The 18,084-nt window shown below is 37.4% G+C and overlaps 3 protein-coding genes across 4 annotated transcripts; 2 read left to right on the top strand and 1 right to left on the bottom strand.

The window, feature by feature from the left end:
- Positions 1–2,241: 2,241 nt before the first annotated feature.
- LOC107457673 (uncharacterized) lies at positions 2,242–2,607 on the top strand. The gene has a single exon (XM_016075841.1). The coding sequence runs from the start codon at positions 2,242–2,244 to the stop codon at positions 2,605–2,607; it is 366 nt and encodes a 121-aa protein (XP_015931327.1).
- Positions 2,608–4,908: 2,301 nt separating this feature from the next.
- LOC107457728 (sm-like protein LSM6A) lies at positions 4,909–7,047 on the top strand. Of its 2 annotated transcripts, none has more exons than XM_016075893.3 (4): positions 4,909–5,050; positions 5,150–5,292; positions 6,547–6,660; positions 6,763–7,047. In XM_016075893.3, the coding sequence occupies exons 2-4, from the start codon at positions 5,160–5,162 to the stop codon at positions 6,807–6,809; spliced, it is 294 nt and encodes a 97-aa protein (XP_015931379.1). In that variant the 5' UTR covers positions 4,909–5,050; positions 5,150–5,159; the 3' UTR covers positions 6,810–7,047. The 2 variants fall into 2 exon arrangements, with proteins under 2 accessions (XP_015931379.1, XP_015931380.1); XM_016075894.3 differs by having other exon boundaries at positions 4,915–5,050; positions 5,138–5,292.
- An 886-nt stretch (positions 7,048–7,933) lies between these two features.
- On the bottom strand, positions 7,934–12,008 carry LOC107457704 (phosphoinositide phospholipase C 2). The gene is made up of 9 exons (XM_016075869.3): positions 11,522–12,008; positions 10,794–10,990; positions 10,534–10,669; positions 10,193–10,459; positions 9,866–10,098; positions 9,514–9,631; positions 9,081–9,233; positions 8,898–8,984; positions 7,934–8,430 (listed from the first exon to the last, which is right to left on the bottom strand). The coding sequence occupies exons 1-9, from the start codon at positions 11,825–11,827 to the stop codon at positions 8,137–8,139; spliced, it is 1,791 nt and encodes a 596-aa protein (XP_015931355.1). The 5' UTR covers positions 11,828–12,008; the 3' UTR covers positions 7,934–8,136.
- Positions 12,009–18,084: the final 6,076 nt, after the last annotated feature.

Below are 18,084 nucleotides of genomic sequence, written 5' to 3' on the forward strand. Positions count from 1 at the left end.
CTAATGAATTGGGGAGGAGAAGGGCTCAGCTTACTTAAATTAAATGTAGGGCCGGTTGGGCCCATGGGTCTTATTTGGGCCCAGTTCAATCGGCTCGGTCCGTTCGGTCTAATCTTGGACCGTTTTCTTCGAAATTAGTGTCAAAATTTTTGTTTCGATGAGCTCTATCCTAATTTGATATAATATTTGCATTTCTAATCTTCTTTATTAAAAACTAATTTATTGACTAATTATCTACTAATTTAACCGGGGTTTACAGGTGGGAGTTCCGTACACTCGACCTATGTACAGGACGACCGACCTCTTGCACCATCGCCCATTCATGTTGCCATTCCAGTGGATGAGGTAGACGAGGGCGAGGAGGAGTCGGATGAGGATTACATGGCGGACAGTACGGACAGCGACTCGTCCGATGGTGGGGACGAGGATGAGTGTGTTCTGGAGACACCTGTTCAGACTGTAGCGCGCCATGTCCTACCTTCACCTCACCCAATTCTGGCACTATCGGCAGTGCCATCTCACTATCACAGTCTGGATCTGGACGCCATATATGAGAGGACTCCATTTTCTGACACTGGTGAAGAAGATTACAACCTAGACGGTGGTGTAGAGTTTTGGGTCGGCCACAGGTTTAGAAGCCGAGAGGCAGTGCTTCAGGGTTTGAAGAACTACAGTATTCATAGGAGTGTGAAGTACTGGGTGATTGAATCGGATCAGTTAAAGTACCATGTGCAGTGCCATCAAGCTAAGAATGGGTGTCAATCGAGCCTTCGTGTGGCCCTTCGGCAGAATCTCGGATACTGGTAAGCTCAACTTTACTTGTGCTTTTCAGTACTTCTGTACGATATATTAAGTAGATTTGGGACATGGCTAAAGCAATACTGTTTTGTTGAGTTCAGGGAGGTACGGAGGGTTGGTAGAGTGCACAGTTGTCTAGCACCCACCATGTCTCAAGACCATCATCAGTTAGACAGCAGTCTGATCTGCAAGGTCATCTTGCCGTTGATTCAGTCCAACCCCTCTGTGAGCATTCTGGTTTTGCAAGGTGCGATCTAGGCAAGCTATCACTTCAAATTATCCTACAGAAAGGTGTGGATGGACAAGCAGAAGACAATCGCACAAATATACGGTGATTGAAAAGAGTTGTACAATAAGGTGCCGAAGCTGCTTCAGGCACTACAGAGCTATTTTCCTGGTACCATTTGTGATCTACGCGTCAAACCGTTCTACGATGGACACCTCTTGGTACGCGACTACCAATGTTGTCAAACTCTCGAGTTAACTTGTAAACTCATACGAGTTTACGAGTTTAGATATAGAATCGAGTTGACTCGGGCATAGACTCTATCCTGAGTAAACTCGGCTAGACTCAGTCAAACTCGGACAAACTCGTGAGTCTAGGACCGAGTTAGCGAGTTTGTAGTTTTCTTCATTTTTGCTCAAAAAGCGTCATTTTGAAAACTTGCCGACTGCAGTATGTTCGACAAGGTATTTTGGGCTTTCCCGTCATGTGTCGAGGCCTTCAAGCATTGCAAGCCCTTTGTATCTGTAGACGGCACGCATCTGTATGGTAGGTACAGTGGAGTGTTGCTTATTGCGGTGGCGCAAGATGGGAATAGCAACATCTTGCCTATTGCTTTTGTCATTGTGGTGTCCGAGAGCATCGAGTCATGGTCGTTCTTTCTTACTAATATGAGATTCCACGTCACCCCACAAGAGGGCCTGCTAGTTATCTCCGACAGATCTCAGGCGATCAAGGCCGTGTTAAGCTCCGATGATAGTGGTTGGCATCCCCCAAGAGCCTTCCATGCTTACTGCATCAGACACATGGCTGCGAATTTCATGACTCGGTTCAAGTCAGCCGAGGGCATGAGATACCTCATTAACGCTACTTATAGTCTAAGTAAGGCTGGGTACGAGTGGTACATGGATGCCTTGAGATGAGTCTCCTCGTCGATGGTGGACTGGACAGGTCATTTCAGGAAGGAGATTTAGCTACAACATTGCGACAGCGGGCAGCGGTTTGGTCACATGACCACAAATCTGTCCGAGTGCATCAATGTAGTGTTGAAGGGGACCCGATACTTTTCGATTTCTGCCATTGTATGCATCACGTACGAAAGATTGCAGAAGTTATTTGTGATGAATGGCAGAGAGGCGCAGTCACAGCTGGTAGCTAGATGTCGCTTCTCGTAGAGACTCTTGGCCGCCATTGAGAACAACAGAGAAGGGATACCAAAGATGCGTGTCACTCATTATGATAGGCAGGCCTCTGTATTTGTTGTGGAAGAGCTAGAGCCGTTCGAGGGATGGGAGGGAGGTTCCTTCCATGTTTGGCTATCAGACGGTACGTGTGATTGTGGCTTATTTCAATCTCTCCACTATCTGTGCCGCCACACACTAGCCGGGTGCGCCACCGCTAGCATTGAGTGGGTCTCATATGTGCATCTAGTGTACAAACAGGAAGCTGTGTTCAAGGTGTATGAGATGGAGTTTTCCCCTATCCCTGACGAGTCGTTGTGGGTGGAGTTGAATAGGACGATGTTGCGTCCTAATCCAGTCATGCGTCGGAAGGTGACTAGAAGGCCCGTGTCCACCAGGTTCTAGAATGATATGGATGAGATCGAGTGACATGAGAAGCGGTGTGGCCTCTATAGGCAAGTCGGTCATTCAAGAAGGGGATGTCCTAATCAACCCACGGGAGATGCCTAGGTCGTACAATGCTTCTAGATTTACTGTAGTTGGCATATGTTGGTTTTTTTTCGTAGTGTGATATTTTATGTTCTAGTAATTTTGGAGGTGTAATATTTTAACTTCGATTGCAATATTTTATGATTTAGTTGTACTTTATGATAGGGTTGTATTTTCTACACTATGACAGTAAGGTATACAGAAATACTCATAAGAAAGCACACCATCATAAATAACAATATACATAACTACAATCCAACTAAAGTACAATCCAACTAAAATACAAAAGTACATACATAACCTCAATCCAACTAAAGTAGAATACAATAAAAACAGCTCCAATCCAGATATGCAATCATCATCGGTGGTGGGGATCCTGGTAGTGGCGCCTGTGCCCGGTGCCACATGGCGGAGAGCTCTCCAGACTGTAAAGCTGTGACATACTGATGTAAACGAGGCTGAGGCTAATAATGTGGATCTGTCAATGGGGTCACCTGAGGCTGGGACGAGGTCAGGTATATACTATCATCGTGGGAGGGGTGTCGCATACTGGCTAAGTAACAAACCATATGAATTGACAATAATATTTAATGCAAATAGAAAAATAAACATTGGTTACCTCACAGCCAGTGGATACTGGTAGATTCCTTTATCAGGTGGACACCACTGAAGAAATCTCTGATAAATCCAGCTCATCAACAGTGAAGTGTATTCGGCGATGTCTGTGACGCCCCGCTGTGCCGCCGAACAGAGTGACTGGACATCCAGGCCAGCACAGCCGAGCCCCAGGATAACACCCTACACTCCCCGAAGTCCTAGAGAAGCGGTAGCCAACGTATGTGGCTATGTGCACCAGGTTGTTGAACTTATCTATCATCAGATACCCTCCGATTAGTAACATAATATAGCACCTGGTGTACTGTCGGAAGGTCTCCGAATCGTCGGTTGGGGGCATCTGGCGGACACGATCCCGCAACCACACCAGCTTCATGTGAAAGACTCCTTCCTCTGCGCAACCTGCTGTGCCGCCATTGGAGGCTTGGCACCAAGTAGCTGCTCCACCATAGCCCACGTCTCCATGCCGTACCACCTACCAAAGTCATGGAGGCACCCCCAACGGGGTTGTTGTGTGCGCATAGGCCTAGGTGGTACGCCACGTCCTACAGGGTGATAGTGACCTCAGCCCACGGGAGATGAAACGTGTGCGTCTTTGGACGCCATCGCTCCACGAGTGCCGAAATCAGGAAATTATCAAAAGTGAAGTCCCTGAGTGGCACCGTGTCGCCGAATACAGCCTCAGCCAGATACGGGATGATGGCATTCGGTAGAGGAAGGGCATGGCTCACTCGCCGGGGCAGTACAAGGCGAGACCTCTGAACAATAAAATAAAAATTCAGCCTTATAAAGAGATGATCATAAATTTATGCACATTATTGAATTCTTACTTTTTTATTTTTTGTGTTTAGATCAGCTTAACATGTGATACAAAGCAAATATTTCTATCTAACTTACAGTTACTTCTAATTAATAACATACTTCCATGTTTCTACTTTCTAGCCTACACATCTCTAAATTATATATGCCAGGATATCTTTCATAATTAGAACGTTATACATACTAACAACCTAGCACTAGGAAAAAAAGTTCCAAACCAATAATTAAGTCATAACAACCTTGCACAAGCAAATAGAGTTCTAAATCCTTTTAGAGACCTACCACTAAACTATTTAACTACGTTATTGTCAATTTAGGACTACCCTAACAATGGCCACATACTTAGATTAAACAAACAGAAGGCAACTAACTTCAAAGTCGGCCACCCCGGCATAATGCGATGTGTCGTTCAGCCTGTTGATGTCTCCATCGTTTCCTGCCTGGCACGCCGTCACTGTATCAGTCTAAAATAGGGTAAGAAAGCGACAAAAAAGGAGAAAAGAGGTTGACTCAGTCAAAATGGAACTAAACTGCCGTTGTAAACGACTTCTATTTATAAGCGCGAACAGACTTTATCTCATTTACATTTAAATCGATTAATATTTTTAAATTATTTATTTTAGTAATTATTATATTTATTTTATTTATTTAAATAAAAAATTCGGACAAAAAGTTAGTGACAAATTAAAAACGTTAAAAATAAAATTAAATGTTTAAGATATTTTTTAAAAAAATAACTAATTAAACAAAAAAAAACCTACTTTTTTTTTAAGAGAGAGAATTGTTGGTGTTAGGGTTTCTTACAAATTTTCAAATCAGTTGGCTCGTTCACAGCACTCTCACTCTCAGCCTTCTTTCTCCCTCCGCGGTAGCCGCTCCGACGACCACCGTCTCCCCACTCTGTATACCTGACGGCGCAGTATTTGTAAGTTCCCACTTCTTATCCCTTTATTCATTTTATTTTCGTGAGAGATACTCCCTTTCTTTTCGTTTCATTTGATTTGAATTGAAGAGCCGTGTGCAGAAGATAGAAGATGAGTGGAGTAGAGAAAGAAAAAGAGAAGGAGAAAGGATCATCAGGAACCACTAAAACCCCTGCCGATTTCCTCAAATCCATTCGCGGCCGCCCCGTTGTCGTTAAGCTCAATTCCGGCGTTGATTATCGTGGTTAGTAATCTCAATTTCATTTTCTCTATATTATAACCCTAACTGCAAATCCCTTAGAAATTCGCTTTCTATTAGTTAAAAATTCCACGTTGAATACACGGTTGAGTTCTTTTTGTTAACGTGACAATGCATCTAAAATGTATCTGTAAAATTTATTTACATTTATTAATTTGCCATGAAGGTCCTGGCTAGATTCCAGGAAACAGTGTAATTATCATGTTGAAATTAGTTGCCTCTTTCCACTTGTGGTTTGTTTGTGGTATCTCTTAGTGTGTATACTTGCATAGTTTCATCTTTAAGCTTGGATGTTTAGTTAGATAAAGCTTTGGTGGAGTTAGTTTATTATTGAACTGGATTTGTTAGTTAGGCGGTTATTTGGTCGGCATGTGTATAACTCGAGGTTATAGTTTCATTAATAAAGTGAACCAATTGATTCATTTCGCACTCGCTCTTTGTGAAATGAACTTTAGAAGTATAATTTAAGAGCATAATCGTAAAGGGATATCAACTGATCATGGTACTCACTCTATACAATTGTTATTAGTCACCGTGAAAATTTGGTACATCTTTGAATCAACACATCTAAATACGTTTAGAGCAATCCAAAGATGCACCGGATTTACAGTGACAAATAGAAAGGAATGTTGGGAGTCTTCACAACACATGGAAAATGAGTTTTCCCAAGACGGAGAATCGTATGTGGATCACTAGTAATTGAAACTCATGTTGATAGGACAAATGGAAGTTGTTTTTCATCTGGTGGAGATTCATGTGTTGGTTTCTAGGCCGACCTTATATTAGATTCCTGGGTAGCATATGAGCACTCAGCATAAACTAGGTAGTACCTGCTTCTCGATATAGATATTAGATATATCTAATACTAAGAGTCTCTTTTGATGTAGACTATATGTTGGTTTACATTATTTATGAACAGTTGGTTCAAGTCATTTAATTTCTCCCCCACAAATTTTACATTTTTACTCTATGAAGATTAATACTTGAAGATCATACAACAACATCCCACTAGGTGGGGTCGGCTATATGGATCAAACCATATCATTGCACTCTATTATATATCATGTTTACAGTGAGATTGTTTACAGGTAGAATACTTGAAAGATCATAGTTTGCAATATTTACAAAACTCCCAATGTTAGATTAGAGCAGTTGAATGTTACTATCATGATTCATGAATTCATTCTATGCTTGTGTACGGAGACGAATTAAATTGACTCATTGTGGTTACTTTTGCAGGTATCTTGGCTTGTCTAGATGGCTATATGAATATTGCAATGGAACAGACAGAGGAGTATGTCAATGGCCAACTGAAGAACAAATATGGCGACGCCTTCATTCGAGGGAATAATGGTATGCTTGAAGTATGATGTTATTGAATCATAATTATCCATAATATGATTGATATATGATTGTAAAAATAATTGAAATTGCTGTGAATTTTCCCTGATGCAGTTCTGTATATTAGTACTTCAAAGAGGACTCTAGCAGAAGGAGCTTAGCAAGAGCAGCAGGATTCCAAAAACGTTTTGATTTTGGAATACACTTTCTTTGTTCAGTTATAGTTTTTCAGCAGAACTATATAGAAGTATGGATTTTAACTTCTGTTCAAATCATGATTTAATATTAAAAATCATGTTTAAATGTATTTCAATGCAATATGTCCAAATATGTTGAAAGATGTTGAAGCTTAGTTTGCAATTTCTTTATCATTGTTTCTTCAAAATTGGAATTCGAAAATGGTATATGATCCTTTTTTGGGGGAGGGAATGGTAATATCTAATACGACCTTTGAAATTTATTTATTGCAAGTACATGTAAAATAATATGATAAAGAAGAGTTCTGTTCAGATATTTTTAATTTGCAAAATTATAATTAAGAACAAGTCGTATTAAAATAAAATGAAAAGGTAAAGCACAAGAGTTGGTAGCTGTGTAAAGAATGGGTCACAAGTGAATGGACAAATTATCTTAATATAAATATGGAGTTAGCTTTAGCTATTCTGTGACTTAAATGTATATTTTAAAAAGATAATAATAAAAATAGTTTCAATACATTCAATTTGTGGAAAATATATAAAAAAATATTTTTTAAACAACTTTTAATAAAATATTTTTTATGATATTTTTAAATGTCTTTAAATATATACGTTAAATAATTTATATATATTTAAGCGAAATAAGCCAAGAAGAGTTGGCGCATCTGACAAAAGGCTAGAAATATAGATTTCATGAAAACAAATTTTGGTGACTAGATTTCATAAATACAAATTGATCATGTTCAAAATATTTTTCCATTTTCAATTCGTTAAATACATTAAAAATTTTAAAAGCAAAATTATTGTCTTTTGACCTAGTGTTCTTAAAACGCTAAATTTTGATGTAAATAATGCACTTGCATCATTACAGATTTACTATATATTGTGCTTTTCATTATTTTTCTTTTGTCTAACATAAAATTAGACATACCAACACGTCATTTGATTTAGATGTATGAAGGTGTATCTAAAAACTTTAAATTTTTTTTTTTTAGAAAACATAATTGGATTTGGAAGATACTTGTGTTGTGTGGATCAGTGTGAGTAACGATGAACACAATTTAACTAACTTTCCTTGCTTCATAGAATTTAGGCCACGGGAATTATAGTATTTCCCATCAAATCACAATTTCTTATTACGTAGAAACTTGCACTGTTCAGGACATAACACACCAACATACCTCATTTCTCAAAAGCATTATTCACAACACCATTCAACTGCTACATACAAACTCTTACCTGAACATATTTTGATGGCTATACACAATGTAGGCAAGAAGGATCCACAAAATCAATAAAATTCAAAGCGCATAAGAAGCTTCACAGTGTTGTATTTGTCTCCCTTGCGGCTATACAGTGGAACGGCTCGAATGCCGCTTCTTAGCTCCCAAACAGGTAAGCATGATTGGCCACCAAAGTCATCCTTCTCAGACATATCGTACTCGTGAACCTCAATTCGAAGCAGTGCAAGTTCCGGAACAGTTAATGGAAACTCGAAAGTTTCGTTCCAAGAAGGCACCCAGTTATCCTCTATCGCCTTAGTTCTTCTCATGACGGTATCATCAGGGACTCCAGCAATCCCCACCTGAATCAAATGAGCAAAAATGAACAGCTTATCAATGAACTCAGTGAACAAATAGTTTAGTTTCTTCATAGATAACACTCACATGAAGATGCCTTAATGTGAAAATAATAGTAAAAAATGAGGATGATTTGACATATTTGACTAAACTGTCATCTAGCGGTTCTCATCTATCATCTTCACATGAAGACAACTGCACGAGTTTTCATCTTCTTTATATTATATCGACCGTGTAAGAGAATTAGTGAATATGCAAGTGTAAGAATATGAAAGTGCATTGACATGTACTGTTCAAGAGTTTAACTTAGACATTGTTAGTTTAAAACTCTTTTACATCAACACTTAATCAGTTGCTGCTACATAAATAAAAAAAGTTTCCTTTCTAGATATGGAAAGTTGTTGCTATTTAAGGACTCCCCAAGTTTAGAGATTGAATATGAGGAGTGATCTAATAGATCATCTTAACTTACTCTTGTGTAAAAATCTGGAGGTGAGTATTGATCAAAGTGTGTATGCTCGAAATCATAATACCATCCTTCTCCCATATAAACAGTCACCTGAATTACAATAACAAAAGCATTACCTTCTTGTTAGCACTAAGCTTTGACTCTTGGAGGCGGCAACTGATACTTGATAGACAAAATGCGCCTTACCTTCAAAGTAGTCTTCACAGGTAACTTCGCTTTAGGATCGAATATCTCACCATTTGGACCATTCTTTAACAGAAAATCTGGTTTTTTAACATAACCACACCCTCCATTGGCTTTGAACATTCCATACATCAACCAAAGAGATCTACCGTATCCCTGTTATGAAACCATCCACAATGAAAACTGATTCATATTTCGAACATGATCCGATATTTCAAATCACTTTGCTAGATGTTACATCATATGTTTAGTGTAAATTTGTTTGAAGCTGGAAAGTTATATCTATATCACCATGCACCTCTAAGTAGAACAACGAACTAATGGACCCGTCCCAGAATTAAAATACATAGCAATGGTTAAGTTCCTTAAAGTATGGAAAATATAAATAGAGTGGACCAGCATGAGATGAAGAAGGAGAAGAGAAAGAAATAGAAACCTGCATGTTAAATGCAACCATTTGAGCCCCATGCATCCATCCAATTAATGGGTTATAATTTGATGAATCGATGCGAGTACCTTTTGGATACACCCTTAATATATTCCGCTGCGTAAACCTATAGTAAATCGACAATGACAAATCTTTTTTAAGAAAAAAACCTCTCTTTTTCATTTGTACGCACAACGGAGACATAAATTTTATTCAAACAACAATTGAACAAGCAACAAGGGGGAAAGAAAAGTTGAACAGAACTAAAGAAGTAGTTAAGCAGTATATATAAATTCAAATTTGACTACATTTACATAAAAATGAAGAATTATAGTTAAAAGTCAAAACATTTAACTGATACCTGACAATTTCTTTTCCATAAGTCATAGCAGCCTTTTCAAGTTGTTGCTCACTTAAACTTAGACGTGTCACTTTTTCAGGATCCACTTTGAGGCACTCAGTTATGCCACCTTTCGGCTTCCCAGCATGAATGGCAATTAAACGTCTATATTCTGAAGCTTCGTTGTGGTGTGATGACTTATCACCTTCGTCGAGATCTTCCTCGCCATCAAAATTTTCTTCATCCTCATTGTCCTAAATATGCCACGACCATAAATCCATTGACAAGTCTCCCTTATAAGATTAAATGCAGGGGCAATATATGTACATCATTTGTGTAGTGTCAAACCTTGTAATCAGCAATAGTTCCACCTTTCAAGCTTGGGACTTCCTTCCCCCAAGCTTCATCATCGCCTGAAACCTTTCGATGCTTTGGATTGTCCCCTGAAGCTTTTTCCTGCGGTGGATCATCGACTTTGTCCTTTGCCTCAAGGTACTCTTTAGGCGGTTTGGTTGATATAATGATCCTCCTTTTAAGTGATTCAGGAGAAGGGAATTCCTTCAAGGCTTCTGATCCAGGAGAAAATAGTATTTCCCCAAATGTTTGAGCTACCATCTAAAATTTGGAGAAAGTCGTCAACTATAAGAATGTAAGCACTTTGAATTCTGATAAAACTCTGACTAACTAACCTCGGCTACTTTAGCCTGAAGATCCGGAGTAAGGTGGTCTTCCAATGTTATTACAACTGGATACTCTGATGCAACAAAGGCATGTTCTTTGATAGAATTCAAACATCTGATAAGCTCAACCGGAGTAGTCAATGTCCTATATTAAGAATAGATATTGATGTGAACAAACTATATTCAAAATTTTCAGGAGAAAGCAAAATACATTGATATAGTATCCTGATAATTTATCTATGCTTGTTCTTAAAGAGAAAATTTTCAACCTTCCATGAAGAACATCGATATTATCCTTCGATGCATTAGGCCAAATGTCTAATTCAATGACCCTTACACCTCTCTCCAGTGCCTTTATGATGGGGATATCACTGCAGTCACTGCTAAGTTGATTCCCAGTTAGATAGGAATTATGTCCGGTGTATATGAAATAATGGGACAAGGGTAAATTCATGTCATGGTGAACCTGCAGTAGAAGGAACAAAACAATTGCACAAAGAAGCATAGTCAGAACAAGAGAATTCCTATAAATATACATGAAACAATACAACATGGTGAACCATATCCAACAACAATGCCTTATTCTAACAAAGACAGATTCTCACCTTTTATTGCCAATCCTAACAGGTAAATAATTGACCAAAATCATAGAATTTGCACCAAATCCAAGTTACTATAAATTGAGCTAAAATACACCTTAACTAATCTCTCTCACTTTCCATAAAAGTCAAAACAACAGTTACACTAAGAAAATTACCAAATTTTCAAGTAACAGACCAAACTATAGGAAACATCAAAAGATCATATATGTACAAAGACTCAAGTGTATACAAAAACAAAGACTATAACAAAAATGTAAAATGTAAAATCCAATCTAACAAGAGCAATACTCCCCAATTGGAAAGCAAAGAATGGAAAATCCAAGGTCGTTGACTTCCACAATTGACCTAGAATAGTCCAAAAACAGAAACAGCCAAAAGAATGAAAGAAGAATTACTCCAAGAGAAGGAAGCAAGGGAAGGTTGGAGTCACTGAAGAGATATTTGAAGAAAGCATCGAGATTGAGACCCTTTCGGTGGAAATGCTTGAGGCTATCGATGATGGCTTGAGCTTCCTCTTCAGTGGCGTTTTGTTGGCACTGAACCTCAACCATGAACTTTTGAAGGTGCGAAGCTGTCATGAGCTCGTTGTCGTCTGAGTATTTTCCGAACATAGACTTGATCTCCGGCGGTGCCTCCGCCGCCGCAAGCTTGAAGCGCCGCCGGCAGCAGAAGCACACGCTGTACGTCTGTTTAGATGACATATTCGGAATTCTAAATTCTCCTCCTCTTCTTCTTCTTCTTCTTGAGAGAGAGAGAGAGAGAAAGAAATGGTTGAGCTTGTTAAGATTGTTAATAAATGATGGAAGAAGAAGAAGAAGAAGAAGAAGAAGAAGAAGAAGAAGAAGAAGGGTGTTGGGTGAGTGAGTTATGTTGTGAGTGAGTGCCAACTAACTTTACTCTCTCTCTCTCTCCCTCTGCATTAACATTCATCACATGTCTTATTTTTTACACATGGGGATTCATTTGTTATTTTTTGTTAAAAAATATTATTTGTATATTAAAATTAATTGAATGGGGGCAGGAGTTTCACATTGTATTAGTGGGATAATAGTGAGGTTCGTACTCACACACAGATGCTAAATGTACATAGCACATATAATTAAATTTTATTTTTAATGTGTATTTTATATTTTTATTTTATATTAATAATTAATTTTAATATATATTTAATATAAATATATTTTTTTGTTATTATTAAAAATGTTAATAATTTTTAGACAAATCTTATTTAATATAAAATTTTAAAATTTTTAACAAATTTTAAAATTCTCGTATAGTTTCATTTAAAGAAATAATATAATGTGGCCGACTGATTTATCTACCAAATAAAAAAATTAAAGAAAAATATTATGAGTTAATAATTTTAGTAAAATGATGAATTAATTAGTATATATTAGTTTAAATATAAAATAAATGTAAGGAAAAAATATTAGTTACTTATCATAGTTACTTAACATTTTGTGTTTAAAATATAAAAAATTCTATAAAAAGCGAAATTATGCTTTTTGTTTAAAGTATGTAAGTCACCAAAAAAAGTATATTAACATAATTTAAAATTTTGGATTAGCTATTTTTATTTAGATTAGGAACTTGCATTGGAACTTGGAACACTATTTATTTCTTTTTCCTTATATAATCTAAGATATGATATATTGATATATTAAAATGTTTTATACAATGATTTAATTAAATTCATTCCTTAGATCATTTATGTGATAGGTAGTAAAAATAATTGTTATTAATGTGAATATATATAATAGAATATGTGTGTAAAACACATTTTTATATTGATGATCATGGTGTATATATATAATTAAGATCAAATATCTCTAAAAAAAATTGATAAAATTAAAAAATTTTAATAACTCTTAAATCAAACTATGTAATAAAGTAATAGAACTCACAATAATAATAAAAATTATAAATTAATTATGGTTAAACTCTCTTTTTTATTTCTTAATTTTCTCAATTTAGAGAATTTTTTTTCATAGAATTTAGTCCTACTAATAATAATATATAGTAAAAATTATAAATTAATGTTTTCTTGCTCAAGCTTCCAAGTCTCCAAGATAATAGTTTAGAAATATTGGAAATGATGTATTAATAAGTAGATATTTTAATTTAATTGTGTGGTAACATGATCGTCGAATATTAATAACTATATATATATATATATACTTTGGGGTTTCATACTGAGAGTTATAGTTGAAAACTACAAGGTCTAGGTCAACTGATGGCCACCTTATGTTTTTTTACTGCGAAAACGTTCTTCATGATCATTGATTTTAACTTTTTCTAATAAATAGTTATTATCAAGATGGTGATGTGTCCTGTTCCATTTGAATGTGATATTAATTTTTAATGAGAGATTAGTTTTCCAGATGCCAACAAATGACTATTGATGTAAGCAATGATAAATCTCGAAACCATAATTACGCAATGGAAGCATTTGCTGTAAGGGAGTGTCAAAATGGATAACGTTTATGATGTGAAATCATTTTTATATGTGATTTTATATTCGCATATGCCATGCATGACGATATTTAATTTTGTTTATATTTAATTTAAAAAGGTAACCAAGTGGGTCATGTATTTAATTTATATATTAGTTGGTATAACATTCTAACCTTTCAATTGTAATGTTGGTATAACCACCATAGCTTTTTTTTTCATTTTTCTTAAGACAAACCAAGAAGTCTTTTTTTTTCCTTCTTTAATCCTACTTGTTGATTGACGGCTTAAATTCATAAAAAATTTTTATTATTATTTATCAAAAAAGACAAAAAATAGTTAAGATATCAAATAATAAATTAAATATGACAATTTTAATCACTATATATAAGAATAAATCATTTCATACTTATAATATGTGCTGCAAGACTTCTCAAATACTAGCTAGTTAGAAAAATAAAATATGATATGTAGCAATTAAATTGATAAATTTTTATAAATATATTTGATCAACATCCAATTGAATATGTTATATTAGGTATTAATATATTATGTATGCTATTAGTTAATATTCTATTTTATTAATTATTGACAAAAATTTTTAATAGAATTACTGAAAGATAAATATGATTAATTCGTAATATTTGAAGAACTAATTTAATTAAAAAAATTAAAAACATTGGTAGTTGAAATATTAAAACTTAGAGTAAAGGACAATTTTGTCCCTTACCTTTGTTACTGCGGACATTTTCGTCTCCGAGGATTAGGAAATACTTAAATGTCTCTGACCCCGTTAAAAAGTAGACATTTTGACCCCTCCGTTTGAGTGTCTCCGTTTAAGGTTGACGGAAAATGGTGACGTGGCCCCCTGGCGCTGACCTGGCCTTAACGGGCTGCCACGTCGGATGTGGTTTTAAAAAGAGGACAACGTAGTTCCCGGACTTAAAAACGCTGCCGTTTTTCAATCATCCCCAACCTATGAAATCCTGGAGCCCTAATGCTTCGAATGCATTCTGAGGGTGATGTGGGAGAAGGAAGAAAGGGAGGAGTCCGAGCATGGCATCTGAAGGTGTGTCCTCAAGCTCGAGAAGAGGCCCAGTTCCGACCGCCAAAGATGGAAATGAGTGCGTGTCACCAAAGTGCTTCTGTGGAGAGAACGCAATCTTGTTCATGTCGAGGACGACCAGAAATCCGAAGAGATTGTTTCTGGGATGTCCCTTTTATAAGGTATGCAACGAAAATATGTGTAACTCCGTTTATGGTAGGGTTTATCCTTAATTCCTGATTTTCTGAACTTTGAGGGTTGATTTTGTGTAGGTTAGACAACCATGGTGCAAGTATTTTCTGTGGCTGGACGAGCACATAGCTGGTCTTGGTGTTGGTGTTACAAGACACTTAGGGCATGAGCAAATTCTGCATGGTGATGAGCATTACTGGAACAAAGACATGGAAAAGAGGATAAGATTGCTGGAGAAGAGGATAGAAGGGTTAGAGGTTAAGAAAAATCCAATTGGGTGGAGCATATGTGTGATGTTTGTATTGCTGATATTTGCATTATTTAGTTATAAGAAATGATGTAAGACCGGCCAAATGGTGAAAATGAAATGTATTAATCATTTGTGTATCTGACATATGTTTGGGTCATTTTTGTGATTATGTATGTATGAAAAGAAAGTTGGGAAAGTAGTAGGAAATCAAACTTTCAACCATTAACATGTACATAAAGTTGGCAAAGTTACAAGAGATCAAACTTTCATCTATGTACATAAAGCTGGCAAAGTTACAAACAAGATCAAACTTTCAACCATTAACATCAAAATAGAAGGAAAGTAGTATGACTTTCAACCATTAAAATCAAAATAAAAGGAAACTAGTATGTCTTTCTACCATTAACATCTTGTAACCTCACAAGTATTGTTTGAACCAAAATAAAGACCCAAACCAAAAAAAGGAAACAGTATCTAGAATTTCCAGTTATCATTTACATTGGGTCATACATAAACCAAAAAAAGCATAATATCGTCAGCCGTCAATCATGTTGATTCCTTAGAAATTTGTTCAGTTGGTGTTATTGTTTTGGGGTCTTCCTCAGCTGGTGCTACTTGCGGTGTGCTAGACTGTCCTTGAGTCAGTGGTGCCGGTGGCCTGAAGATCTTCTGCTTAGGTCTGAATTTTGAATGTTTAAGGCGAGAAGTGTTGTTAACCATCGATGGAACCTTGCCTGGAACTTTACTTGGAGGGGTTGTTGTTGGGGCGGGTGGCCTGAATGGAGTGACTCTTGCTCCCGGAGTTGGTATCACAAGTGTGGATCTAGTAAATCTGGATGGAGCTGGTGCAACATTTGCAGGGTTTGGTGTAGCTGCACTCGTAACCTGCACGCAATAGCATACCAAAACATGGGGTAAAAATAAAACACATCAACTGGTTAAAATAAAGCACATCAACTGGTTTCAAACAAGTCATATATCTAATTGATCACAAAGACAAGAAACTAAATAGTTACAGTAGTTGGTTGTTGCAGGGGTGTGGTATTGCTTGGTTGGCTACTTGAAGAATCCTGGAGAGTTAATGAACATGATCAATAAGCATGATAATAAGACAGATGAGTCCCCTAGAATTTCTATACTAAGACATATTGATCCCTGAGGAATTCCATACTAATACGCATTAATCCCTATCCTATTAGATAGTAAGACAGATCAGTCCCTGATAAAGTTATTTCTAACTCAGCAATTCCAGAAGAGTGTGTTATTCAAACCACAAATAGGGAATGCAAACTTACCCCTGCAGTTGGAGCTGACTGTGACAAAGGAAGCACAACCAGTTGTTGAGAGCTGCCTCCTTCTTTCTTCTTAGGCTTCTTTGTTTTCGGCTTCCAATTGGGGTTTGATGGAGCTCCTTTGCAGGTTTTGTAGTTGTGGCCCTTTTCACCACACTTACTGCAAGCCACGGAGAATGACTTCTTCAATTTTCCCCCTTGCATCAATGGCTCAGCAGGATCTTTCTGTCTGTTGTGAACTTTTGGCCGGCCAATAGGCCTCTTGATGATGGGGGGTTCTGGTGCTGAGTATTCAGTTCGGGGCCAGAAATCTGCACTGGGGACTGGTTTGATGCAATGTGAGTAAGTCCGTTTTATGGATTCCATACACAACCAGGGGTGCACGTAATCTTCTGCCCTGTCATGCCTTTTCATTATAGCAACAAGTGCATGTGTGCATGGCATTCCTACCCAAAAAAATGTATTCAGGCTTAACTCAGAGTATAGAATAGGTAAGTTACATGTGAAGAAACAGTTAACAACTATAGGTGAACAAACAATTACCAGTAAGTTGCCATCGATTGCAGGAGCATGTGTACTTAATCAGGTCCACATCAACCTTGACTCCTTTGCGGCTCACCTCAAACCTTTTTCTTTCATTATCTCCAACCCACTCTGCCACCCACTTTGTGCTAAGAGTCAGCAATTTTTCCATCCGTTTTTGCTGCACTGGTGCTAGTTTACCAGGGTGATTTTTCAATACTCGCTTGTGGTTTACCATCCTCCTCATCAGGTAACACCTGATCTCTTCACACATAGTGAGGATTGGCTTGCAGCGATAGTTAACGATTTTGGCATTGAACACCTCACACATGTTGTTGGTGAGGTTATCAACTTTCGGGCCATGTGAAAAATAAGCCTTGACCCATGTCTCTGGCTCAAACTTGGAGAGGTATTCCCAAGCCCCCTGATTCACTGCCTTCAGCCGTTCCATACAGTCTTTGAACTCTGCAACTGTTGTGCATCTGGCACACTCCCAGACAACCTCTCTTATGTATAGATCTTTGAATCTATTAACGAAGTTCTTCCACATGTGCATCACACAGTTCCTGTGCCTGGCTTTTGGCATGACTTCCTTTAAGGCAGGGAGTAAACCCTGCATTGAACATGAGCAGCCAACATTTACAACTCAGCAAATATATAGTAAGTGTGCAACAATGAACCAAGCAAACATCAAACCTTTTGTTGATCTGAAATGAAGTTCCAGCCATGATTTATGTCGTCTCCTATGTCTGCCTGAAGGTTAGTGAGGAACCATTTCCAGGCATCCTTCGTCTCAGCCCTGACGACCCCATATGCAACCACATAAAATTGGTTGTTTGCGTCTTGGGCAACTGCTGATAGAAGCCACCCCATGTAGTATGTCTTGAGAAAGCATCCATCCAGGTGCAGCAAAGGCCTACACCCTTCCTTGAACCCTTGCTTACAGGCATCTAAGCATATGTATATCTTGTCGAAAACAGGGGGAGCTTCTGGAAGTATCATAAGTTCCAGCCTTGCAGTAGATCCTGGATTAGAACTTAAAATCTGCTCACAATAATCCCTTATCCTCTTGTATTGTTCCTTCTCGTTTCCCATAATCTTATCCCTGGCCTCAACCACTGCTCTATACACCATTTTAGGATGGGGAGCAAGAGAAAATTCTTCCCTTAGGAACTCAGTTGCCTTCCTAGTAGTCATGTGTGGTTG

This window comes from Arachis duranensis, chromosome 7 (genome assembly GCF_000817695.3).
Source record: "Arachis duranensis cultivar V14167 chromosome 7, aradu.V14167.gnm2.J7QH, whole genome shotgun sequence".
Classification (NCBI taxonomy): domain Eukaryota; kingdom Viridiplantae; phylum Streptophyta; class Magnoliopsida; order Fabales; family Fabaceae; genus Arachis; species Arachis duranensis.